The sequence below is a fragment of the Chionomys nivalis genome, chromosome 24 (assembly GCF_950005125.1).
Source record: "Chionomys nivalis chromosome 24, mChiNiv1.1, whole genome shotgun sequence".
Lineage (NCBI taxonomy): Eukaryota > Metazoa > Chordata > Mammalia > Rodentia > Cricetidae > Chionomys > Chionomys nivalis.
The window spans coordinates 38,050,691-38,077,957 of NC_080109.1; the positions used below are offsets into that span (position 1 = coordinate 38,050,691).

At 42.4% G+C, this 27,267-nt stretch overlaps 1 protein-coding gene across 1 annotated transcript in view; it reads left to right on the top strand.

Annotated features, from left to right (window-relative positions):
- Positions 1-26,916, top strand: part of Kcnmb2 (potassium calcium-activated channel subfamily M regulatory beta subunit 2) — a 257,948-nt gene extending 231,032 nt beyond the window's left edge. The window contains exons 3-5 of the mRNA XM_057757021.1: positions 6,296-6,466; positions 8,791-8,986; positions 25,369-26,916. Of these exons, the coding sequence (XP_057613004.1) occupies positions 6,296-6,466; positions 8,791-8,986; positions 25,369-25,653 (652 nt within the window). The 3' untranslated portion in view covers positions 25,654-26,916. The remainder of the gene's footprint in view (positions 1-6,295; positions 6,467-8,790; positions 8,987-25,368) is intronic.
- The last annotated feature ends 351 nt before the right edge of the window (positions 26,917-27,267 follow it).

Below are 27,267 nucleotides of genomic sequence, written 5' to 3' on the forward strand. Positions count from 1 at the left end.
GGGCGGGTGCTCTCCTACCTCCACACCTATTGGAGCTTGACTTCAGATCGGCAGGGTCAGAGTTGGTGGCAAGCACCTTTACCTGCTAGTCCCTCTCACCAACCCCCTGCTAAACTTTAGCAATGATTTATCTGATCATTCTTTTGTATTTTCTTCATAACTGGATCAGTGGTAAAGAATTTGCTTATTTTATTCTGTATTTGTGAATATTACATTCCTTTGTTACTCTTGCCCAACTATGTTAGCTTGTGCTTCAATAAATTAACACTGGTGATGGTGGACATTTTCAGTCTGACTCATTAAGTGAGCCTTTTTAACACATCAACATTAGATAATTGTATCAACTACAATACAGGTAGCTTTTCTCTCCCTTTTATTACATTGGAAATGAATCTATTTCTAATTCAATAATACCTTTTATTATGAATGGGTGTTAATATATTTCTAAGTTACATTATCACATTAGCAGTTTATAATGCTGTCCATATATTAATAAAAACATAATGATGACCAAAGTTATATTTCTAAGATATAACAGTAATAGCTTTTCATGGTAGACTTCAATTTTTAAAATATGGCTAGGTTTGGTGAACTAAGTTCTTTTAGATTTTATATTTGTGGTGACAAATGAGGCTGGCCTGTAGTTTTCCATCACACGTGGCTCTCACTGGTTTTGGTCTCAGAACTTTCCAATCTTATAGCCAGGTTGGCCGGCATTCTTTTTCTGAACTCGGGGATGAGCTCAACTGTTAAGTTGCTACATCATTTTAGTTCCATGACCAAAATACTTTGAATTATTTAAAACCTTTAGCTATTTCAAATTTCAATGCTTTAGAATAATTTAAGCCTTCTGGCTATTTATGAGTTGGTTTCAGTAAGTTACATATTTGCAAAGCCTTACTATATATTTCAATAAGTTTAATACCTAAGCATTTCCAAATGTACCACTGCAAAGTTGTTTAGCTGTTCCCTTTCTAAAGCATGCAGTACCCACAACTACGGTTTTTAATTTTTCATGTTTACCCAAACTTTATATGCTTTCTTTGTCACTCTTGTCAAAGATATATTCATTTCTTTAGCTTTCGAAGCACATTAGCCTTTGAATCCGTTGCCCCTCTTACAGTGACCTTCTATTGCATTATGAGTGCTTACGGTCTTTTCCTGCCTTAGTCCTTCTTTTTAACGTCCCACTTAGCTCCTAATTTCCTTAGATGCTGAGTGCACTGATTTTAGGGCTTTCTTATTCTCTAATACAAGCATTGAAAAATGTTTAAGCCACACCCACTGGATACTCCATGTTTTCCATATCGTTCATTTCAGCGTTCTTTCTTATTTGTCTGATTTTATTTTGTGGCCCATAAATTCTTTGTACGACACCCATACATACATGCATACATATATACACACAAATATATATTCTTTTGGTTATTTTTGTTATCATTTCTTTCATTATTGCACTAAAAGCGAATACCACAGTCAACATAATGATAGTTCCTATGAAAGGCTATTTAACAACCAGACTCATCAATATTCATGATGTTTCTAAAGTGCAGATCTACTTGTCACACTTGTTTCATTGCCTTTAATGTCCTCTTGAACTTCACAAGCTGATCTTTTTCTCTGGCTTGTGCACAGCTCACCAACCAAGAGCATTCCTTTCTCATCCTGGACCCCAGCAGCACTCAATCCTTCTACCCCATCTCCCAGAGACTCTTCTCAGTCCTTTGCCTCTCCAAGGCTTGGTTCAGACACCTAAGCCATTCCCACTTACATCAGTGGCAGGCTTCCAAACCTCCTTCACACATATACACATATATACACAGCCCTAGGCTGTGTATCTATCTGCCAGTGGTCCTCTGAATATCAGGAGATCCAGTACACCAGTGACCAATTTGCCTGAAACCAGTTTGACAAAGAACCCATTTGCTGATCAACCATTTTGGTGAATTTATTAAGTTTCATTGTGCATCAAAATTTTAACACAGTTATTATAACCCTACAGTGTTTGATCACAGTTCACACTAACTAACAAGGATCAATATGGTGACAGGCACCCTTAATTAGGGACCCCTTTCTTGTCTCCTGTATCTCAGAATCTGCAGTCATTGCCCCCTTTACATTCCTGCTGTCTTTGTCTGTGTCCAGACACTTTCTGAGGTCTCCTCTTGTCTCTGTTCCCTGTTCTGCTCCCTGGGGCCAGCTTTCTAGATCAGCAGCTAGGCTATGCATTTTGTCAATTTCTCCTTCTCAAACAAAGGCTCCCCTGCAGAGAGTCCTGATGTTCTCACCCAGAGCCTTCCTGTTGGGGAAAACAGGACCAGAACAAAGATAAGTTAACCATTTCTTTAATGGTTCCATGAGGACAAAATAAGAGCCATCTAAATAAATCAGAGACTCTCCAAAGAGTGCTTAGAAGTTTTCCTCCAGGACAGTAGAGATTGCTCAGTAAGAGCTTTTGCTGCTCTTGCGGAGGAGCCGCGTTCAGTTTCCAGCATCTGTACCAGGTCGCGCACAGCTTCATGTAACTCAAGTTCCCAAGGATTCTGTGCCTCTGCCTCCGCTGGCACCTGTTCTCTCCCTCTCCCTTTCTCTCTCCCTCTTCTTTTCCTCTCCCTCCCTCTCCCCCTCCTCACACACACACAGAGACCTATACATGTAATTTAAAATAAAAACATTTGAAAAAAATTCCCACCCAGTGGGTGGGGCCATCCTTGGGCTGGTGGTTCTGGTTCTATAAGAAAACAGGCTGAGCAAGGCATGAGGAGCAAACCAGTAAGCAGCATCCCTCCCTGGCCTCTGCATCAGCTCCTGCCTCCAGGTTCCTGCCCTATTTGAGTTCCTGTCCTGAGTTCCTTCGGTGATAGACTATGATGTGAAAGTGTAAGCCGAATTAACCCTTTTCTCCCCAGCTTGCTTTTACTCATGGTGTTTTGTCGCAGCAATAGTAAACCTAAGACTAACTAAATCCCCCAAAAGGATTTGAAAGTAAATCAGTATAAACTAAACAAGCCCCACAGGAAAGTGAAATTGTTTTTACATTTCTTAGAAGAACATATTTATGCACATGCCCTGGAATATGCTTGTTAAAATATATTTATAAAGGGATTCAGAAGCCCAGTCTTTTTTAAAAAAAAATCAAGCAATCTTAAAATACTGCTGAGAAGAACATCTTCATGACAACATACTTCATGATGAAACATATTAAAATGTGCCATTAACACATAGGGGAGAAAAATATAGCCATATCCACTATATTAAATTAATTCTGCTTAAAACAAGTCTTTGTGGAGTCTGTAAGTTGCTAAAGCAGGTAGGCTCTGTTCACAGCGTAAACTGAACCTTCAGGCCTCTCATGCCTTAGCCTCCAGTAACCCATCCTTGGATAGGCTGCCTCATGAACTGACCTGCTCCCCTTCTGTCTGTCCAGTCGACATGATCACCAGGTGTGCAGTGAGTCTCACTGCCGTCCGGGAAGACCATCTGCATTATGCATCTCCACAATTAGACGAGATCGGGCGCGTTCAGGGTGGTATGGCCATAGACGATCTCTACAATTATAAACTGAGTCTTGACATGAAATTTCCAAAAAATTATGTAGACATCGAGGTTGATTTTTTTTAAGTGTGCTAACTATTGCTTGGGGTAAAACAAAGCTTTACTGGAAAAACTGAACATCTGTTTACAAAACTTTTTTATGTTTTAGATTTACTTATTTTGGCTTTATGTGTATGCGTGTTTTGCCTGCATGTATATCTGTGCATCATGGGCATGCCCGTGTCTGCAGAGGCCAGAGGAGTGTATCTCAGGAACTGGAGCTACAGATGGTTATGAGCTCTCATGGAGGTGCTGGGAACTGAACCAGGATCCTTTGTAAAAGCAGTCATTGCTCTTCGCCACTGAGCCATCTCTTCAGCCCAGGCTTTTCAGTTTATATATGTTTGTTTATTACACATATGCCTTCATGTGGCGGTCAGAAGATAACTTGCCGGTGTCTCTCCTCTCCTGCATATGAAACCCAGGGCAAAAGCTTGGGCTTAGGGGCAGACAACCCAAGTCATCTCACCAGTCCCCTCCAAAGACTTCTATTGTCCCCTGGACTCAACGATAACTTCCATTCTCCAAAAGGATGTGGACAGAAAAGAATTGTGCCTTCCTACTCTTCACTCCCCCCACCAGACACAGCAACACTGCCTCCTTCTCTCAATGCCTCCTCCTCCTCTGCACTGACCAGCCACTGCCTCCTGAGGGGCTCGTGCTCGTCCTCTGAATGTCTCTCCACATGCTGCCTCCTCTCTCTTTATCCTGACTTCAACCAAGGTGCATCCCTCATCATCCTCTGCCAACACTACTGGAACCATCTCTTAGTACCTCCTCCTCCCTCCCTGATTTAAGACTTCTGTTTCTAATCTCCACACTGCAGGCGCAGCCATCACTCTGAAACTCAGTTCTGCCTACATCACTAGTTGACAGCTTCCCTTTAATTACAGGAGGAAGGCTACTTTCTAGAATGACTTTCAAAGCCTTCATGACCCCGCATTTCTCATCTGGCTGTGCTGTTTCTGTGGTGGGTGACTTCCTAGAGCCATCAGCATAGTACTTTCTGGTACTTGCTCTGCAGCTCTAAGCACCTTTGCTTCTGCAGTCCCTCAATCCAAATATCACCAACTCTACGTCCCACTGGCTAGACTGCAATCAACCTTGAACGTTCTGTTCCAGACCTTACTCTTCCAGGAAGTCTTTGCTAACATGCACTGACTCCCTGTCCTGGTTTCTGAAGCTGGGGAAATTGCCAAGGCACGGAATTGATCCACCAGGGAGCTCCCATCTCAGATGACACTAATTTTCATGTCTTTCCTCTTATTTAATAGGGGCCATGTCCCCAACACAAGAGGTTATAGTGCTCACAATACATGTGTGAACCTAACCTCCTCATTGGAATCTCATTCTTTTGTCGTATTAACATCCCCTGATTTATCTATCAATTCAAAAGCCATTTATTGGTGGATTTCAAAACTGTGTCCCTCCCACTCAAGCCTTTCATTTTGCTGTGAATATTCTGATTTCCTAGACACCTACAAGCCATATAGAACCTACCATTTTTCCTTTTACGTACCCATTCTAGAGCTTGCAAAGAACATTTATTTTCCAAATATGTTTTGCGATGACTCAGTCGGATCATTTTATGTGTTTCTTGTTCCGGCGGCAACTGACACCACCCATTCTATTCTATGGCAGACTGGTATGTTCGGTGTAGTGTGGCAGCCTAATAATCTACAATAGTGCAGATCATCCTCGCTGACTTCCATCTGCTGAGCGCATATCTCAACGGCAGCCGTCAGAGTTAAATACATGTTGATAAATGATATTAGCCAAGTAACAACAGGTTATTATTATTTCCCAGTGGGTTTTTGAAGCCACTCAGCCTTAGCCTGTCTCCCTGCTTCAAAAGTCAACCCTCCCACTGCCTTTCACAGCTAATGGGGACCAGTTTGTTCTTCAAGTTCATACAGGGTCAAGTTTAATGAGCTTTGATGTAAATCTTAAACTTTCCAAATAAATCTCAAAAGCGAATCATGGAACTGAGAGGGCAGGTGGGTGCCGGTCAATAGAATGTTTTTATAGGGTGGTTGTATAGTCTAAAGGCCCTGGGTTTGAGCTGGGAAGTCATGAGAAAATGTCTGTCATTCCAGGCATCTGGTGGCAAGAATAAGCAGAATAAAGTGATATTTACACACACACACACACACAGAGAGAGAGAGAGAGAGAGAGAGAGAGAGAGAGAGAGAGGGAGAGGGAGAGGGAGAGGGAGAGGGAGAGGGAGAGAGAGAGAGAGAGGTAGATTCAGAAATTATATATCAATACTGATCAACTTCATTAATATGAAGTTAACAAACCCAAGACATTTTTTGAGAGTTAAGGGAATTGCTGCCTTTCATAGAATGGGACAGAAAAAAGAATTACTTTACAGTTAGACATGAATCCCCAAAATACAGAATTAGGGATCATTACTGCTCAGGTATGGTACAGGTATGTATGTCTGTGTTCTCCTCTTTCTATGCATGTAGAGGGTGTGCGTGTGTGTGTGCATGTACATGTGGGTGTGTGTACATGTGTGTGTATGTGATGTGTTAAGTGCCAGGGGTTGTGCTGAGATTCAACTTCCCTCAGGTGTGTTTGGGGCATTCCTACAGGTTCTTCACCCTAGGAAGGCAGCGGCAGGAAGGTAACCTCCCTCGAGGGACATGTAATAGAACTGTGAGAGTCTCATGTAAGACTGTATTATTTTCAACCTCAGAAATATCTACCAGAAAATCAGGGACCATGACCTCCTGGACAAGAGGAAAACTGTGACAGCACTGAAGGCTGGAGAGGACCGGGCTATCCTTCTAGGGCTGGCCATGATGGTGTGCTCCGTCATGATGTACTTCCTGCTGGGAATCACACTGTTGCGCTCATACATGCAAAGGTAATGCCATGGCCACCGAAGAATCTACTGCCCTCTCCTCCTCTGTTCCCCATTGCTCATTCAGCCCTGACGTCATCTTTCTCGCCTTTTCTCTAATGTTATCTGATAATAATAATAATAAACGGAGGCTGTGTGCAAACTGTCTACTGTGAGCTGGCCACCTTCCACATATTGCTCATATCTTGCTCATGACTACTCCATAAGGGACGTATAGGTAATCCCATCATTGCAAGACACCAAGGCCCAGAGGATGTGATACAGGGACTTGGGAGATGCCTTCATATAAGCAATCTTACTACATAATCATGAGAACCTTAGTTCCAAACCTCGAACCCACATAAAAAGCCCAGGCATGGTGGCGTGCTCTTGTAATGCCAGTGTTGGAGAGGTGGAGACAGGCGATCCCTGGAGCTCACTGGCCAGCAAGCCTAGCCTAATTGTTGAGCCACAGCCCATTGAGAGACCCTGTCTCAAAAGAAACAATGTGGGTGACATTTGAGAAATGACATCTGAGATCATCCTCTGGCCTCAACAAACACACACAGAAATATATTCACATGAGCATGTACACATGCATCTGCACACACAAACATGCATATGGACACATGCAAGCATATCTGTACACATATGCATGCACATGTATACAAATATGAACATGCACACATGCGTGCAAATGCACCCACATACGAGTGCACATGCACACACACACACAATGTCATACAGTTCAGTGTGCCATAGCACAAGCATGACAGTTAAGCTTCCAAAGCCACATCCTACAAAATAAGTCTTGACTCTTTCTACTCACAAAGTCTGTCATGGACTTTTTTTTTTTTTTTAACTCGCCCTACTTCTCCATCACCCAGTTTCCTTGGAAACTTTCATATGCTGAAGCCAAAGAAGGTCAGAATTGATTGGTTAGAAGACAGACCCAGCGCTAGGTATTCTGAAACTCTTTAAGTGATTCTAATGTGTTGTGAAGATTGAGAGACTTAATCTCTTAAAGTAACAGAGTTTGAATCCTTTTCATTTCAATGTTTACCTTGGGTTTATTGAGTAAGGAGAAGCCACTAGGTGATGAAACCAAAGCGTGTCCTCCTGCATAAGCCAACTGAGTCTAGTCGCTGGCGCATGCAAAAGTACAGGAGCTATCCACATGTGTCCAGCAAAGGGCAAGGTTGTTATTCATTGTGAACACGTGTTTTCCGCTCACTGCAATACAGCTCATATCCAGAGGCACACATCGATTGCCTCTGTGTTACGTCCTAATTGCAAATGCTCGACTTGATCACAAAATGTAAGTTATTGTAAAACGAAATTCAACCAATGGTTAGCTGGAATCTCTCTGGCTAAAATGACCCCGAGCAACCTGATGGAGCCCTTTATCCACACTGAAGGGGTTGTCTTCTGTTGGTTTCCTGGGGGTACACCATGCCAGAATAAAGCAGAGCCTTAGAGCAGGGGAAAGCCACAGTTTCTGCCACTTACCAACTGTGTGTTCTTGACTATGTCACCTGATTTCTGTGGCCCTCTTTTCATTCACTTTTCAAAGGGATTAATAACCAATATGTAAAGTTGTTGAGAGAGAAAAAAGAAAGTAATTTGTGTAAATTGCCAGTTGGGAGAAAGGCGCCAAGTAGCCATTGCTCTTGACAACTTCAAAAGGTTGTCGTTATCTTATCTACCATGTTGGAATGAGTTTGTTGTACAGTACTGCCCTCCCTCTATCTTAAGTCCAACCCTAAACCACTCTGCCTTTTTGCCACCTTTTCCTAGTCACTACCTTAATAAAGACTCTTCTGCCTACAAACCAGGCTGTGGTGGAGTTTGGAATGGGAAAAAAAAAAAAAAACTGAGCAAGAGCTGTGCAATGCAGGCATACGGGGAAAGAAAAGGTTACGCTAGGCAGGTGGCACAGAGCTGCCGTCCCTTCCCTCAGAAGACTAAAGCAGCAGAATCACACCATTGATGCCAGCCCAGGCTGCAGAGCAAGACCGATGCCATTCTTGCCTACCTGGTGAGACTGCCTCAAGAAATAAGAACTAAAATAAAGCATTTGTTAGGCTTACCAGTGGATTCAATAAGGAGAAAATAATGGCTTAAAATATTAGTGAATATTAATATATTAGTGAATATAGTGGTTGTCACCAAGAAAGTTCTTGGGCACCAAAGCGTGTGCTGCTCAAAATCACAACATTGCACAGACCTATGGATCACAGATTTGGGGGAGTTCCATGCAGTTCAGTCGACAAGAGACAGTCCTCTGCAACCTCACCTTCCTGTCCGGTGCCTCCCACTCTGTGATCATTCTCGCTCTTTCTCTGCAGTGTATGGACAGAAGAAGCTCAGTGCACCCTGCTGAACGTGTCTATCACAGAAACATTTAACTGTTCCTTCAGCTGTGGGCCAGACTGCTGGAAGCTCTCTCAGTACCCTTGCCTGCAGGTGTACGTGAACCTGACTTCCTCCGGGGAAAAGTTCCTTCTCTACCACACCGAGGAGACCATGAAGATCAATCAGAAGGTAGGAGCTCTGCTCACTGCAACCGGGCATCTGTCCGCACAGCTTAGCCACCTCTCCTTTCTCTCTCTCCGCTTTTCCCCTTTGCAAATATTTCAAAGGAAACACACCAGGAAGTAGGCCCTGCTTGCTTCATTCACAGAACTCACTCTGGATCTTTCTATAGAAATGCTGGTTTTCCGTACAAGCAACGGACAAGTCATTCCTTCATTTCATGGCAGAGCAATTTAACTGTGTTTTCTGTTTGAGAGAATATTTCTATAAAGAACCTAAGTCTTTGAGAGCAAGAACAGAATTTAAGAAGGAATGTGCATGCCCAAATACCTACCGTGACTTAGAAGACATGGAGTAAAACTGGCCTTTTCTTTTCCACATTTAGTTCTGTGACTTTGGGTATATAACTTACCCTGACCCTTGGCCTGATTTTTCAAAAAGAAAATAACAGTCACTTACAAGGTCATTATTATAATTAAGGATTAGAGTAGAGGATGTTGTAGTACGAAATTGAACATGTGGTCAATAGTGCGTGTGTGTGCATGTGTGTGTGTGTCTGCACATGTGTGTATGCATATTCTTTCTTTACATATGCTATATTCATTGAGGCCTAATTTGTAATACTGCTCATATCAGTCACTCTTCTGATGCTAATACCATGACCAAGGACAATTGAAGGAAGACGGTTTATTTTGCTGAATTGTTCCATCATGGCAGGGAGGTAAGGCAGCAGGAGTTGAGAGACAAGAAAGGGAAATGAGATGAGGCTATCAGCTCCCAAATCTTGTCCCACACACACAAACATACAACACATTTCCTTCAGCTGAACTCCACCTCCTCATAATCTTCCCAAACAATGGCATCAACTAGGGACCAAATATTCAAATAACTGAGTCTGTGGAAGATGTTTCTCATTCAAAACTCCATACTAATGTATTAAAGTCTGCATGGATGGGTGCTTAATAAATATGCGTTATATTGTAGCTATACATAATATTTGCTTGATGTTAGGCATGGTGGTTTCAAGCCTATAATCCCACGCTCAAGAAACTAAAGTGGGAGGATTACCACAAGTTCAAAGCCTACCTGGGCTACTAAGCAAATACACAGCAAGCCAAAACCACGTAGCAAGATCCTGTCCCAAAATGTTTATATTTATAAGGTCTATGAAGGACTGTGATGACCAGTAAATGTTTAGTTGAACCAATCTGCCGTATGAATTTCAAGTGATATGTATATTAGGTTTGGGTTTTATAGTAGCCACTTAAATACCCAGAATATTCTTGAATAAGCCAAGACAATCTGATTCTGGCCTCCAATAGCACCATTGGTGCTCATTTCCAAGAAGCAAGTGAGCCTCATGAATGCTAATCGTTCTTGTAAAAACGATTGCGATAGCCATGCCTTCAGTGATTGCTTACAGGGGTTTAGGTAGCTTGGGTTCCATATTAGCACATGGGCAGCAAACGGTGTTGCCACAAAGGAGTGAAAACAAACCCACCTTGCAATTTAGTTACAACAACCTGAAAGAAGTCTTGCAAATATCTCTGAGGACTCTCCTTGACAAGTATTCCAGAGAGCGTTATTTGAAAAGGCTGTTTCTGATGTTCTTTCATTTGTGGTAGGCAGAAACCAGAGTAGTCACGACAAGGCTCCGCAAACCTGGAAAGCTTAGCCCTCCCCAGCTGTCTGTTTTCTCCCCGCCAGCCAGATTTCTAAACAAAGCTGGCTTGTGCTGGCAAGTACCTGGTCTCCGAGGAACTGGAAAGCCACAAAAGCTGAAGAGGAACCAGACAGTTAGGGCTCTTTCCTCTTCCTCGACCGGGTATCCCATCACTTGGGCTCTGGCTCCATTATTTAGGTGACAAACAGGGACTGTGGTTCCCATTATCAATCCCAGGTACATGTTTAGGATCCGGACCTTGTCGGCGCTCTGTGTGATCATGGGCCCCTTTTGGTTTCTTTGATCCACTATCGTGTTTATAAATGTGAGTCATGACCCCATCCAGAAATGTGCATATAATACAAAAGGAATAGCTCAAGTATTTATTGTCAAGGGCTCCCCATTAACCACCACAAGGGAAACAAAATGACACTTTCGTTTTCCCCCAAAATACCCTTCCTGCCCCTCCCAATAAACACAGGCATTGCTCCCTCCTGAATAACCACCTCCTGAGCTATCACAGCAACTGTCTCTGTGTTTTCCTTTGTGGTTCTTATCACCTAAGCACATATCCATAAATACTGTCTTATGTTCCTCCAACTTAAGCCTCTCTGTATACGGAATCACACAGACTGCACCCCTCTGTCTGGCTTCCTTCACAGAGCACGGTACTTGGCATCATTCTGTTGGGGTGAAATTCATTCATTTCCATTTCACTTGGAACGTCAGCTTAGTTTTCCACTCTCCAGCTGATAGACATTGAGTTTTCTACAGCTCAGGGCAAGCGTAAATAGCTCTGCTGCAGATGCTCTTGTGTATAACTCTCCGAGCCCAAGCCACCAGCCCCCACACTCTGTCAGGCGTAAAGCTGAAGGCAAGCTACCTGGGTTGTAACATGACATATGTGTGTCATAAAGCTCAGAAAATAATGGCAGGGCTTTTCCAATGCACCTGTAGTAAGAGGATTCTTCGTGTCCCAAACACTCACCATAACATTACAGTTGATGTGATGGGGGTCTCCTTCTGGTTTGCGTGGCTTTTTGAGTGTCTGCCATCCGAATTTCCTCTTCTCTTTCCTCCCCCAGGTTGTTCATTTTTCACATTCCTTGTCGGGTTGTTTAAAATTATAGACAAGGGGGCATGTGCCTTTTGTCCCAGCTACTCCAAAACTGAGGCAAGAGGATCATTTGAACCCAGGAGTTCAAGACCAGCCTGGGCAATCCGGTGAGAGCCTGACTCAGACAACAACAGTTGTGCGCCCAAGCCTGTTTCCTCCCTCTCTGGAGCGTCTTCGTATGGGAGACTTTTCAGTTTTACTGTAACCGTGTCTTGTCATTTTTTTCCATTTGGTTTAGTACTTTGGTTCTTCTATTTATTATTCTTCCTTAACCTTTTGTTTAACCTGGCCATTTTCCTTAATTAAGGATTACTGTTATTTCTTCCCCGTACACCATCAGTCTTCCTGAAACTGACCTTTATGTAGGGGTCGAGTCTGTGGGTCTCTTCACATTCATTTCTTGTTTGTAGGTGTTTGTTTATGAAAGGACAGCAACTGGCTCAGTCTATTCTGTGAAAGGCTACCCTCCTTCATGAGGTCGCTTGCAGGACCCATTTCCTCTCCTGGAAACTACTAATCTGCTCCTGCAGTGTCCAAGTTTAGCCCAAAGACTACTGTGGCAGTTTTGAGGCCATTTGTATGACATTCTTACCATTCTCTGTTGACCTAGACTTCGGCACAGATTGTGGAAGTTGGTGTGTGCAGTAATATGAACTTCCATGGGCCCAACAGCTCCGCATTTTCATTATGTTCAGCCTTTTATTCCGTCTTCCCATCTGCAGCCATTTTCCCACAGCCTGAAAAACAATCTCTCATTAGAGATGCGAGAACAGTGTCTGATGTGGAGAATTTCCTTGGTTTGTGTTGTCATGAAAGCATTTCTCCCGGGCTTTGCTTCTTGGAGGATGCATTCACGGAGCACACGTCTCTAGGTCGGCCGTTCCTTTGTTCCATTGTCTCTTGATGAGCAAGGATGCTGTCATCACTCAGCCCTCGGTTTCACTGCTGCATCTGTGAGGCAGTCTCGCCTGTTTAAAGATCATTTCCTGTGGTTTTCTACAGTTTATCACACTCCCAAGTGAGAAGTTACCCTATTCAGACTTCCAAGCATTCACAGAGTTCTTCCCCTTCCTTAATATTTTCTGGAACAGAAAGTATTACCAGGCTATCTCATTAAACATTGTGTCACCTCTCCCTTGCTCCCTCTTTCCCTTCTGGGACTCCAGGTGGCCGGATGCTGGACTTCCTCACTGAATCTGGTCCATTTCTCCCTCTTTTTTTTTTTTTCCCTCTCTTTTCCTCTTGCATCACTTTGTTAGGGATTTATACCTTTCAGAAATTCTTTTCTCAATTCTGAAAAGTTTATTGCCAGACTCATCCACTAAGTTCTGAATTTTTCTTACTATGTTTTCTTTTTCCAATGCTAAAATTTTATTCAATTCATTTAATAGTATTGCCTACTATCCTAATGTAAACTTATTTTTCCCATAAATGTGTGAACATCTACAAAACATGCTGAGTACCATCAGTAATAACTTGAAATGTATTTTGTCATATAAATTTAAAAGCAGCTGTAGTCTTCATTTTAAATGAATTAATTTTGCATTTATTGGAGCTGTGTGACAAAAATTACAGAAAGTCTCTAATGAATTACAGACCATGAAATATAAAGTATATGCTTATCTTCTAACAGGAGGAGCAAGTATCAAGTAAAACTTCCACAAATGTATGTAAAATATAAACAACATTTGATGTTTTGATATCACATGGAAAATGCAATTATTACCAATAACTATAATAATAATAATAAAAACAAGCTAGTATATATCAAATGGCTATTCTGAACTTGGAGTGGTCCTAAGCACTGTACATGGACAGTTTCATTTAAATTAATACTTCAGATACTCATTAATGCTTATAAAATGTCTACACAGAAAGATGGAAATATAAATATTCCTTCTTTTATCAGACACCATAATAAAATCTTAAGGCAACTTTTTGTTGCTGATGCTACTCCTATTATTTATTCTCTCTGTGTGTCACTAAGAGCTATTTTCTGTAAAATGCAAGTTTCATATTCTTACTGTTCTTATCTTCCAAATTAAATTTGGTAAGTAACTATAGAAAAGAAACAAACAAACAAACAAACAAAAAAAACACTACAGTCGAGATTTGTCTATTTTCTTCCCAAAGTTCAGCATACTATTTTTCAATGTTTTGTTTTGTTGTTTTTCTGCTTTTTGCTTTGGGCTTATGTTGGGTCACCTTCTCCTTAGCCTTGCTGTCTTCCTCCCCCTTAATGTACCTCTTCTTTCTCTTCTTTCTGCTCTCTCTCCTTCATCTCCATTTTTCACCCCCAGTTTTCATTTCCTCCTCTGTTGAAAATCTTTTACTGTCAAATAGCATCTGTTTTCCCAGTAAGACATCTAGAATTTGAATATACTATTAAAACTATCATAACAGAAGCACAAACATGCCGTCCTCAGTGAAAATAAAGCACAGTAACCACACACAAGTGGGCAGGGCACTTCCCAAGATGAATCCTGAAACTGGTAATATGGGACTTGGTCATGATATGTATTATACCCCAGCTCCCAGTCTGGTTAATTGTGGAGGCCATGGGAATGGCAATCAAGAAGAAACCTAATCCAGACTCTGAGGACTCTTCACCATTTGCTCGGTCTGTGGCTTCAGGAGCTCAGGCCAAACTCCTTTGCTTTCTTCTTCAGCATATCCAGGTGCCTGTTGTGTTGGCCCTGGTGCACAATTGCATATGAAAAGGGCTGTGTATCTAATATGTTCATTTCTTGAGCGTGGAGTAAAAGTGCATTTTCTTTGAAGGAATTGTCCCAAACAAGCTGAATATAATGAGAACAGTCGCCAGTACAAGTGTCATCTTGAATACTATAATTTTCCTTCTTTGCACCAACTTCCAATAAATTCATTTTCAGGATCAATCCACATGTTTTCACCAATAATAATAAATAAAGGGTAAGATGTGTGTACTTTATCTAAATGAGTATTACGCCAATACTCATATTTTCCCTCATGCTCCAGTAGTTGTGATAAACCTAGATTCCAGGTTTATTGATAAAACTCCTCCTCCTTGTCTGCATTCCAACCAGCGTCCACCATAAGCCGCAGCTTCTGTACGTCCCTGGCATCAAGGGCTGCGAGCGAGCACACAACACCACAGGCAGAAGCAGACAGGCCTTCACACTCCTCCTGATGTATTTTCAGTTCTAGAGTACTCATTTGGGTCTTCTTTGGTTGTTTCTAGTTTCTTATCATAGTCTAGTTCCTGTCCTTGGAATTCTTGTGCTTGTGTGAAGACCTTAACAGCTGCAGCCCTGTTCCACTTCAGCTGTTTACCTTGTCTTACCTTAATGAGCAGTTCGTTACATTTCAGGAAACATATTCTCATAGTTTTTAATAAATATTTTTAATTGAATATATATACATATATACATATTAATTGAATACATACATATTATATTATATTTTATATAGTGTATAATATATTATAACATACAATACCATACATACATATTAATTGAATATATACATACATATGTACATATATATGTGTGTATATGTATGTGTGTGTGTATATATATATATGGACGATGAGGTGTGTGCACAGGTATGTAGCACGGATAGAAGCCAGAAAAGGGTATCGGGTCCCTTGAAACTTGAGTTACAGGTTATTGTGAGCCATCCTATACTCCAGTCCTGGTAACCAAACTCTGATCTTCTACAAGGGCAGTAAATCACTTAACCACTGAGCCATCTCCATCTCTCCAACCTCTTCAAAGTGTTTTTTTTTTTTTTATAAAAACCTCTTTCAGCCTAAGTGGATGTCGTTTTCTTCCAGTGTTTCCACTCGCTTCTGCCAGAGAGGAAGGAGGGGCTGTAAAAGTCGGGGTTCAAGGTCATGACCTGAGTCCTTGGGAGCTCACAGACTCTGGACCAACAACTAGGGAGCCTGCATGGGACTGACCTAGGCCCTCTGTATGTGTGTGACAATTGTGTAGCTTGGTCTGTTTGTGGGGCTCCCGACAGTGGGATCAGGACCTCTTCCTGGCACTTGAACTGGCTTTTGGGGACCAATTCTCCATGTTAGATGACCTCACCCAGCCTTTATGCAGGGGAAGGAGCCTGGTCCTACTTCATCTTGGTGTTCGATGCTTTGTTGATTCCATGGGAGGCCTGCCCCTTTCTGAATGAGGAGGAGGAGCGGATGTGGGGTGGGGAGGGGGTTGAAGGGAGTTTGGGTTGGGGAAAAGGAGGGGAGGAGGGAGGTAAAATTGTGATCAGAATGTAAAATAAATGAAAAAAAATAATTAATAATTTTAAAAGAGAAAAAATACCCTCAGTGTCAACCTCATCTACCTGCTACTTCCTCCAAACTCACAAGAATAACAGGAACCCCATATACTGAGAAATAGCCATGCTTCTGCTGAGATTCTAGCTACTGCCTACGGTGTTAGAACTGAGACAGCAGGGGGCAAGAGGGATCAACTTAACCGTCTGCATCTTTGTGGAAAAAAAACATTCAAAATATCTGATTATACCTTTTCAGTTTCTCCCTTTAGTCTTTAAACCCAAGTCACATTGTATTCCTGTACTGCACGTAATGGCTTTGTGGGAGCCTAGGCAGTTTGGATGCTCACCTTACTAGACCTGGATGGAGGAGGGTGGTCCTTGGACTTCCCACAGGGCAGGGAACCCTGATTGCTCTTAGGGCTGACGAGGGAGGGGGATTTGATTGGGGGAGGGGGGAGGGAAATGGGAGGTGGTGGTGGGGAGGGGGCAGAAATCTTTAATAAATAAATTTGAAAAAAAAAAAAAGAAAAAAAATAAACCCAAGTCACAGCCTCTTGACAACAGGCAAGCTCAAGCTGCCAGACCGGAGAAGCCGGCTAGATTGGAGAAGCCGGCATGCTCTCTTGGCACTCTTAGTTGACCGTCAGCCTCTGGGAGCTGTGAGTGGCCTGGCCTCCCTCAGTCACTGGCCACTAGGCTGTCAGTAGAATGACAAACAGCGGTTGAGTGTTAATTCAGCATGGTTTGGGACTTTTCCTTCCCTCGGCCTCCAGAATGTCACTAGAACCATAAACAGCAGCTGAATATTTATTCACCGTGGCTGCTGCTTACATCCCAGACCTGATCTCCTTCCGGAGTTAAACTTTCCACTAAACACCAGTGACTCTCCACACATACTCATTGAAAGGTGAATTTAAGATGAAGTTTGTAGTGAAACAAAAGATTATATCCATTTTGATGCATGCTGATAAAGACATATGATAGGTATGATAAATACAAACATGTATGGCATTTATACATAACTTTCACGAGGAAGATGATTACTTCCAATGGGGCAGTCCATTGATTAGCCATATTCTCAACTCCAAATTCAGCATGGCTCTTCGTTCTGTCACCCATAAGCACGATGGATCTCCTAATTTCAGAGACTAATATATCTAGATCAGAGCTTCTCAGCTTGGGTGCTCTAGACGTTGTGATCATGACACAGAGACCCTCCCTCTACTGCCAGATGCTTGGTGGTGTCCCCACCCTCTTCCCACCATGTGATTAGCATTCTCCCTGATCAAATCGTGACAGTTAGACACGGTTGCAGACAGTGGCAGGCTGACTGCTTATATTTTGCCTAGCTTCAAGTTTTCAGGCCGTCAGATCTTTGTGGTGTCTTCAGCAGAGCCCTGGCAAGTCACAGAAACCAGAGAAGATAAACCTGAAGCAGCAAATGGAAAATGGTGTCAACCAAGTGCTCACCATGTAGAACATGACCACTACTGTAATAAGATGTCCAAAACATTATCTTGCTTACTCCTGCTCCTAAAATAATCATAGTCAGATTGTATCAAGAACTCACATTGTACCGGGTGCTGCAGAACGCTGATATTCTACATATCAGCATCAGCATCAGTTCCCTGTGTACCACACCATCATCATTCTCACTTTAGAACACTGAGGCTCAGAAAAGGAATTTCCCCGAAGTCCGGCATTCCCCAAGTGGCTAGGTCTGCATTAAAATCGAAAACTCTTTATCTTGCTATCTCCTGAAGAGGAAATATTCAACACATGCTCTTGAGAGAGCACAGAGGAAGAATTCAGACTTATGGCTCAGTCAAGTGCTCATTGCACAAGCATGGGGACCTGACTTTGATCCCTGGAACCCATATACGTAGCAGGATATGGTGTCCCGCATCTGTAATCCCAGCACTGAGGAGAAAAAAGTGGAGTTCACAGGCCAGCCACAGCCTACTTTGTAAGTTCTAGGCCACTGAGGGACAGCAAGCTCTGAACACAAACATCCCTCATTTTCTGCTTCCTGGCTGTGGATGCAATGCCATCAGCTGCCATTTTCCCTGCTGGAATAGACTGTTCCCTCAGACTGTGAGCCACAGTCAACCCTTTCTTCCTTAGAATGCTTTTGTTGAGTGATTTACCATATCAACAGGAACAGTAATGAATACACTGCTTCACGCTGGGCAGCAATGGTGCAATATGTAATCTCTCGGCAAGAATGACCAAAGTGAACCTCTCTGGAAAGAGCGGAAATGGAGGAAATAGTCATACTCAGCAAGGCCTGCCTTGTTCTTGCTTTGCTCAAACACTTCCAACGGTCCTGCTTGCCAAGTCCAAAATCCGCTGAAAGCCCAGACCAAACACATGTACACTTCATGTGGGAGGACCTGTCACTTATCGGGAACTCACCAAGGCCAGCTGGCCTGGGTCAGAAAAAGCATGGGATAAAACCGGACTCGCTGAACATAGCGGACAATGAGGACTACTGAGAACTCAAGAACAATGGCACTGGGTTTTGATCCTACTGCACGTACTGGCTTTGTGGGAGCCTAGGCAGTTTGGATACTCCTCTTACTAGACCGGGATGGAGGTGGATGGTCTTTGGACTTCCCACAGGGCAGGGAACCCTGATTGCTCTTAGGGCTGACAAGGGAGGGGGACTTGATTGGGGGAGGGAAATGGGAGGTGGTGGTGGGGAGGAGGCAGAAATCTTTAATAAATACATAAATAAATTTAAAAAAAAAGTGGTCCATGAGGAGGGTTCTCAGAAGAGGAAAGAAAAGGAGGTCCTGGTTTATGCTCCCAACACCTCTGTCCCTCACAAGTGTGTAGAACTCACAAGTCCCGAATAACACAAGGCTTCCTGACTTCAAAACCAAGATCATTGTGTTCACATGAGTGATTTTGTTTGTTTAACTCAGAACACATGGACTAAGGTACCCTGGGAGCTGATGAGCTTTTTAGAGCAAGATTCTGATGTGCCTCTGTGATGGTCCATCTTTTCAGAAAGGCTTTAGGCACTCTCCTCTGCCATCTCACCAACCCACCCTTGCTGTATTTTCTTTCTAACATCTGCCCTGCATTGTTTATGTTTTTGATACTTGTATATTGCCACCTTCTATATTGGCCCCATATTTTTTGGACTCAATGAGTATTTGGATTTCACTAAACATCTAACCTCTTCTTGAAATACAATAGCTCCTTTCTTATAAAATAACAAATAAAACACAAGACTTCCTTGAAGTCCCAAGGAATCGATGGTTCCTCCCCATCACTGCAAAAGAAAAAGCAGAGGCAGACAGTGAGGTTATTCAGCCAGATCCTGCCCCTGTTGCTGGCCCCATCTTCCATCTCAAGGATGACGGCCTGTCTCTCTGCTTCACATGAGCCTAGTGAAGCATATCTAGAAACACGACAGGTAGGTTTTTTTTTTTTAACTTCCTGTCTATCATGAGAATGGAAATAACTCTGTTGACATAGAAGGTCCTGGAAGTGAGGCAAAAGGAAGGAAAATTCAGTTGTGTTCCAAAGAACTGGAGAGAAGATCTGGCTGGTGGGTCTTCATTGACCACATAAGGGAAGAAGCAACCAGGAGATGCTAAAGATCAAGTTTCCACAGCAAGGAGAAGAAGGTTACGCCATGGATGTCCTCTGTGATTTTCATTACTAATAAGAAGTTTCTGCCATTCAGAAATCAGAGGGGCTAGGGGGAAAAGCCAGTTTTATTAACAAAACTCCAGGTTAAGAAAAGACTGTTATGGACTGTGCGATGACTCAGTAGTTAAAAGCACTGACTGCTCTTCCAGAGGTCCTGGGTTCAATTCCCAGCACCAATATAGTAGCTTGAATTCCAGTGTCCCCTTCTGCTGTGTAGCTGAACTTGCTGACAAAAGATTCAAGAATGAATCTTAAGAAAAGGGGTTGGGGTAGGGAGAAGAGACTGTTAAACCAACTCCTAATGATTTATCCATAGATCAACACACCTCTCAAATCTCGTCAGTGTTCGTCCCCAAATGCAATATCTTTATCACATTCTCTCTTTTGCAGAAGAGAAAGTGAAATGGTTGTAAGAGCAAGGGGTGGTAGGTGACTCCAGCGAAATTCCTTCCTGGATAAACAGGACGGCTGCACATATGAGCTCACAGCACTCGAGACAACATGCATGAGACCTGGGAAAGCTCAAACCAGACAAAATCCCAACATGGGGTCAGGCAGTACGTCGCAAAGTTTCCATCCCCTGGGAGAACTACGGGATTGACTACTGCTGAGACAGGGAGAGTTAGTTCCCTTTAAGTGTGTGGCTCTGGCTGGCTGACCGTCCAAGAGTATATACCTGGCACTAACTGGACTTTATTTTTGTTGAATGAAGGCATTGTTGAAAACTCCATGCATTTCAGATGCAAAGGACCCTGAGCGAGAATTCACCTGAAAGCTTCCTGAGGACTAGGCTTCCTGGTACCGGAAAGCACCAGGCAACCTTCCAAAGGAGAGAAATAATCAACAGTTCTACCCAACTATGAGCCGCAACAATGACCAGCAAGGCTTGATAGCCCTAAGAGTGCAGTAGTGGCACACATGCCTGGGTGATAACCAAAAGCTCTCTAAAGGGACGCAAGATCCGCACAGCAAGGAGGAAACTAGTCAAATCATGGAGCATCATGGAGCACTCTAAACATTTGTCGTTGAAGCCACAGACAAGTGTAGTCCTCATCCCTTATCATGGAACCTTCACTTTGCAACAGACGGAGACCATTACAGAAAACCACAACCAATCATAACGAAGAGTTGTGGACCCCAGTCCCAATGGATACATCTACAAAACAATTCCTACACCCAAGACTCAGAAGATGGGGCAGGAAGATTGTAGGAGTCAGAGGATCAGGGAGTTTGCTTTGAGATTGTGCCTCCAAGGAATATCAAAATTGGCATCCATGAAGTCCTACTAACACAGCTGTCCAAAGATGAGCTGACCAAGGACAGCAATATACATGCCAACATGGATGGTGAAAGACTATGGGGCCTCAACCTTAAATAAAGAACCACAGGCAGTTAAGGGATGCTGAGAGGGGGAGAAATCGTCTCCCCCAGGGGAAGAGCACACGGTTATCCAACACCATGTGGTCAGTCCTGAAAACATGCATGCAAGTGACATTACACAGATTGTGCAGGTTGTATTTAGAAATATAAATGTATATATGTATATGCATGTAACAATAATTAATGAAAAAAGAAGTCATACATTTGAAAGAGACCAAGGAGGGGTATATGGGAGGGCTGGGCGGAAAGAAGGGAAAGGGAAATGCTGTAATTCTATTATAATCTCAAAAAATAAGAGAAGTAATTAAAAAGATGAGGAGTCAAAGTTAGATGAGTATTGAATAGGGAATGGATCTGGGAGGATTTGAAGAAAGGGGGTAAACATGCTAAAAATATAATGCATAAAAATCTGAAAAACTATAAACTATAATATAAATAAAATGAAGAAAAAAAATAAGAGACCACAAGGCTGGGGAGACAGCTCAGTCAGGAAAGTGCTGATTGACAATCTGAAAAATTAATACATCCTCCTGGTAACAGTATTTACATACTTTGATCACTATCTTTCTGCTATATATCATTCCCAGTTTAAAAGTTAAATCTTTCCAATCCCACCCACACCCACTAAATAAAATAATTGCCTAAAAAGGATGAGATCTTTATTCTCATGATCATATTATAATTTCTAAATTAAGTGTAGATTGTATAGTAGTCAGATATTATTTATTGAACCGTGTTCTGTGTATTCTAGATCACTCACATAAAATGACCCCGCAAATACATGATGAAGGCAGGTGATAATTAAGTCGTCGTTCCTTGTTCTACCTACTTCTGTAGCAAGCATCTGGGTACAGCACAATAGCTAAATCTTTGCTTTAAATCCATACTCACTTCTGGAGAATACATAGGACTAAAGCTGGAGCTCCAGAAGTAAACACCCACACCCTAAGGTAGAATCCTGTTCACTGCACATCTCCAAAGGCCACAAGGCGAGCTGACCCTGTCAGAACCCCACAGCTGTTCAGCCCTCTTTAGAACTTCTATAACTTAGTATGTGGCACCCGATTAAAGCCTTCAGAAGAGCATGTGGGAAAATGTGATATTCTAGTAGGAAAATGTGCTAATAAAAATTTATGGAGGCCTTATGCATATTCATCATCTAATTCTGAAAGATAGCTGCCGGGAAGTCTCGATTAACCTCATTACGGAGATGAAATTGGTTCTGAGGGCCACGTGCCTACAGCCACCGGACCACATGAACTCAAGTCAGGAACTTGTTATACGACCTCATTCATTCCTTATCACAAGGGATCTGTCGACAAGAAAAAGAAATGAACAGCTGACATATGGTAGAGTTTTCATGGGCAGAAACAGAAAGGGGCAGATAACCACATCAGGTGGGCTCAGAGCACCCTAGACTCTGGCCACTAGCATCTGCGTGTTGCCCCAGTGTGTGCCCCTGGCACAGAGTTCCTGAGGGTAAGCGAGTGCGGAGTGCAGTCAGACCATACCTACACCTCTCAGGCCCTGTCATCTTTAAACTGGAATAAGAAGCTCCTGTATTACAACTTTGCCAGATGGTCTCAGAGCTACTTTATATCTTGTTTTGTTTGGAAGAATCTTACCTAGTGACAGAATTATTGTCATTTGCCTGACAGATGTTTCTTTAAAAAAAAAAAAAAAAGTAAGTTGAATTGATTCACCATAGCAGAAGAAAATAAAGAAAAGCTCCATTTTTAATGGCATGCCATATTTTATTGAGATCATTCCTGTAACGTAGCTCTGTTAGACACTGAAAGTACTTCCATGTAAGCACAAAAACATACCAAGACCTGATGACTTTATAATACAGATTGGCTCTGCCTGCATCCGGCCATAGAAGGCTTATCTGTGTTCGCTTTGCTTTGTTGTTGTTAAAATTGTTTGCTTCAAGAAACATTTCCTAAAACTCTTGAAGCCCTGATCTGCATGTACAGCTTTGCGATGAACAGAAAGTCCCACGATGTTTGAAAGGTACCATCCTGCTGGCCAGACCCTTAGCCCATGAAGCCCCTGGCCCATTGTCACCCCGAATTATCACTTTCTCTGGAGATACTCTCAGCCTTCTTCCCTGCCCCAGCCCCAGGCTAAGTCCAGCACTCTACTGTGTAGTGATGAGCGGCTCCCAGCCGCCTGGCTAGCTTATGCCCCGAAATAACAACACACAAATTGTATTCTTTTAAACACTGCCTGGCCCATTAGTTCTAGCCTCTTATTGGCTAATTCTCACATCTTAATTAACTCATTTCTAATAATCTGTGTAGCACCACAAAGTGGTGGTTTACCGGGAAAAATTCAGCATGTCTGACCTGGCGGCTGGCTCCACCGCGTCTGACCCAGAGAGGAGAGGCATGGCAATTGTCTCACTTCTCTCTTCCTCCCAGCATTCTGTTCTGTCTACTCCACCCACCTAAGGGCTGGCCTATCAAATGGCCAAGGCAGTTTCTTTATTAACCAATGAAATCAACACAAAACAGAAGACCCTCCCACATCACTACTGGGTTCACACGTGTCCGTGAATGGGCACTGACTCACAGCTGGTCACGTTTTAAAGTGTGTTGACACCATCTCTGCGACAGGAGCATCATATTAAGCAAGGTGAAAGGTGTGCTCGTCCTTTTCACGCCATTGTGACACGGCGCTGTCATCTACAACGTTCGTGCTTGAAAACCAGGCAATCGAGTTACCAAAATGAAATAAAATCATGTGTACTTGCACTTGCTCGTGCACACACTCAGGGTTCTGAGTCAGAATATAAGGCACTGGGCTGCATTCAGAGCTCATCCTCGGCCCCATGCCAAAGCACTGCCAGAATGCTCATCTTCCATTCTTAACTAATCAGAGAAACTTCTGCTATTTAGAAACCTCAAAAACCTCATGGTTACAGCTACACAAGTTCCTGATGCTGTTGATAAGTCAGAGAAAAAATTGTTCCAAAGAGACAAGGCCGCACTAGCTGAAACTTAACTTGTTTGTAATTTTCTCCCTGTGAGATGTATAGATGGAAATCTCTCCCAGATTCCAGGGTCCCACTCCAAATCCATACCAATGCATACGTACTACCCACAAGCCGCCTCGTATGACGGCGTGGAAAGAAAAAAGAGGGAGAGAGGTAGAAGGGACAGAACACAAGAGATCTCTGTGAGATGAGCCAATCAAAACAGCGTTGGGTCCTCAGGTCAGAGAGTGCACTCTGTTGCCATCCTGCTTTCTGTTCCCCTGGCTGGCAGGAAGGTGCCCGCTTGGCAAGCGGAGGCCCTCCCTTTCCTCACAGGCCTCTCTGCTCAGCCTCTCTGAATTCTCCAAGATCCACCAAAGCTGTAGCTGGCTTTTGTTTGTTTGTTTGTTTTGATTTGATTTGGGGTTTTTGTTTTGTTTTGCTTTTTCATAATAGTAACAAGATGCCCAAGGTAGCTTGGTTAAATATCATGTGGTCAAAACAAATATATTTTCATAAATTACTCTTTTATACTAGCATCGTGTTAATTACGTTTCCTTTTGTTGTGACAAAATTCCTGACAAAAGTGACCTAAGGAAGGATGGACCTGCAGCCTGGGGTCACAGTGTGGGTCACAGTTAGGGGAGGCACCGTCGGTTGTGAGCAGAGGGAGTAAGTGGCTCATCACATTGTAGCCACAGTCAGGAAGCAGAGAGGACTGGAGAGTTGCGCTCAGCTCCCATTTTTTTCATTCAGTCTGGCACTCCAGCCAAGGGACACATGCCACCTACCTTCCGTGTTACTGCCTCCTGAGATAGACCTTTCTGGAAACACTGCCACAGACATTCCCACAAGTGTGTTTCCGTGGTGACTCTAAGTCCAGTCAAGTTGAAAATTAAGATTAACCATCACAGTACATTATAACAATGTCTTATATTATATGGGCAGACAAAACTCAGGAAGATTTTCCCTCTGAGCCCCTGGACAAGTCTGCTTGAGAAGAGGGAATTAAGACCCACCACTCTTAGCGATAGCAAAAAGCACTACTTACTTTTTCTACATATGTGATGTGAGATTGTTATATCAAACAAACAATTCATAATCAGATTTTAATCAACAGCTAAGTCATTTATAGAGGAGTTACTAAGGCAAACTTTGTCTAGGAATCCTGAAACATCCCTTTTATCAGTATGTGACCTCTCTGGTCTTAGGAGACCTTAGTTTAAATATGTAAAAGTGAACCACCGTGATTGTCTCTCAGAAAAAGCTAGGTTGACTACTATCCGCCTGGCTCTCTTGGTGACTCTCCACCTTGCTCTTCACAGTGCTCCTATATCCCTAAGTGTGGAAACAACTTTGAAGAGTCTATGTCCCTGGTGAGTGTCGTCATGGAGAACTTCAGGAGACACCAACACTTCCCCTGCTATTCTGACCCGGAAGGAAACCAGAAGAGTGTCATCCTGACCAAACTCTACAGCTCCAATGTGCTGTTCCATTCTCTCTTCTGGCCCACGTGTATGATGGCTGGGGGCGTGGCAATTGTTGCCATGGTGAAACTCACTCAGTACCTCTCCCTGCTCTGTGAGAGGATCCAACGGATCAATAGATAAAAGAAAAATCATGGATAAGATATTTTTCTTTAAAGCTCAAATACTGTTTTCTGTCATTCTTCACCAAAGAACCTTAAGTTTTTAACGTGCAGTCTGTTATGGGTTCCTTACTGTATTATTATTCTAAGTAGAGCAATAACGCAGATGCTGTCTTATATGCAAACATGATGTCATTATTATTCAGGAGAGTTAACTGTTCCTTGTCAGTCGGTGGTTTCATTATCTTGTTTTGATGCTGGAACTAGTCAGTCCTTCTCTTTCCACCAGAATAGGGCTCAGCTACTCATTGCTAAGTCTTGTGGCAGAATGGAGGCACTGTCCACGTGACAAGGTCTGTGTTCTGAGTTTCCAGACCTCTTGAAGACCAGATTTTTCTTCATTTGTTGTTTACTAAGGCTACAGCCAAAAACGTGGTTTTTTTTCTTAATCTATATTGAGTCCTGTAGCAAGTGAAGGGGTGTTTTCCTGACTAAAGCATGTTTAAAAAAAATTTTTTTTATTTTTACTGTAGTGTTGTAATGAAGGGAGGAAGCCAGATTCTTTTCTTTCATTACTTTTTATTCGCTACTTCAGATTTTTAAAATGATCTCCAGCTCTATAATGTCTTCCGAACAGAGCCCTTTTCCATCTATGACCCTGCTACTGTGTGGGAGACAAAGGTGGTGAGTTTGCTCCTGCTGAACTGACTGGGTGTCGGTAGGTATTCCACTGCAATGCAAAAAAGTCTCAGCTGCAAAGATACTTATGTGAAATCTTAACTCCATTTCCTCTGGTCTGTTAGAGGCCAACGTTAATGTGGTAAAGACTGGTGAGTTCATTGCAATGGGTGAGTCTCTTACGGCAAATTATAGTGTAATATTACTCTGTGGGAATTTATGTTTCAGTGATCGAATGTATAGTCTCCTGAAAACTGTTGCCTGTTGGAGTTTTAAAGCTACGTGTGCAGAATCTTTGTCTCCTCTACATATTTTATTTTTCTATTCACTATTCCCTTTTTGTTCTATATTTTATATGCAGAACAGACATTTTCCTAACACGCATTTGAACTGAATAACAGAGTTAAAGGAAGCCTTTCTCCACACTGATGTTTACTCGTTCTGTTTGCAGGGAGGGGGGATGAGGGGTTGGTTTTAAATAAAGACATTCCATCCTTTATTTGATATCAGTATCTAAGAAGACAAACATCTATCTTTCTCATCTATATTTAAGTACCTTTTGTAACATAGTATTGATGTTTTTTAGGTAACTGCAAAATTTCACAAATCATTTGTGGGATGGAAGGTGAACGTAATGTGAGGAGCAGAATGGTGTAATTCATAGTCTGACTTTTCACAAGCAAGTAAATGCCTAGGGTGTACTCAGGACTTCAAATGTGTGATTAAAAATTTTTAAGACCAATTCAATCACAAGATTCAAATACTTCTTGCATTCAAAACAGATATGCCTGTGGCTGTTTAAACAATTCTAATTACTATATTTGAAAACATCTTATTAGACTATAAAGAAAATCCCTTTTTCTGACACCTAACGTAATATGTAATATCATAAACATTTGCAAAACACCGCAGAAAATTACTTATTTCTACTTCTTTCTTTAAAATGTATTTGTCAAGA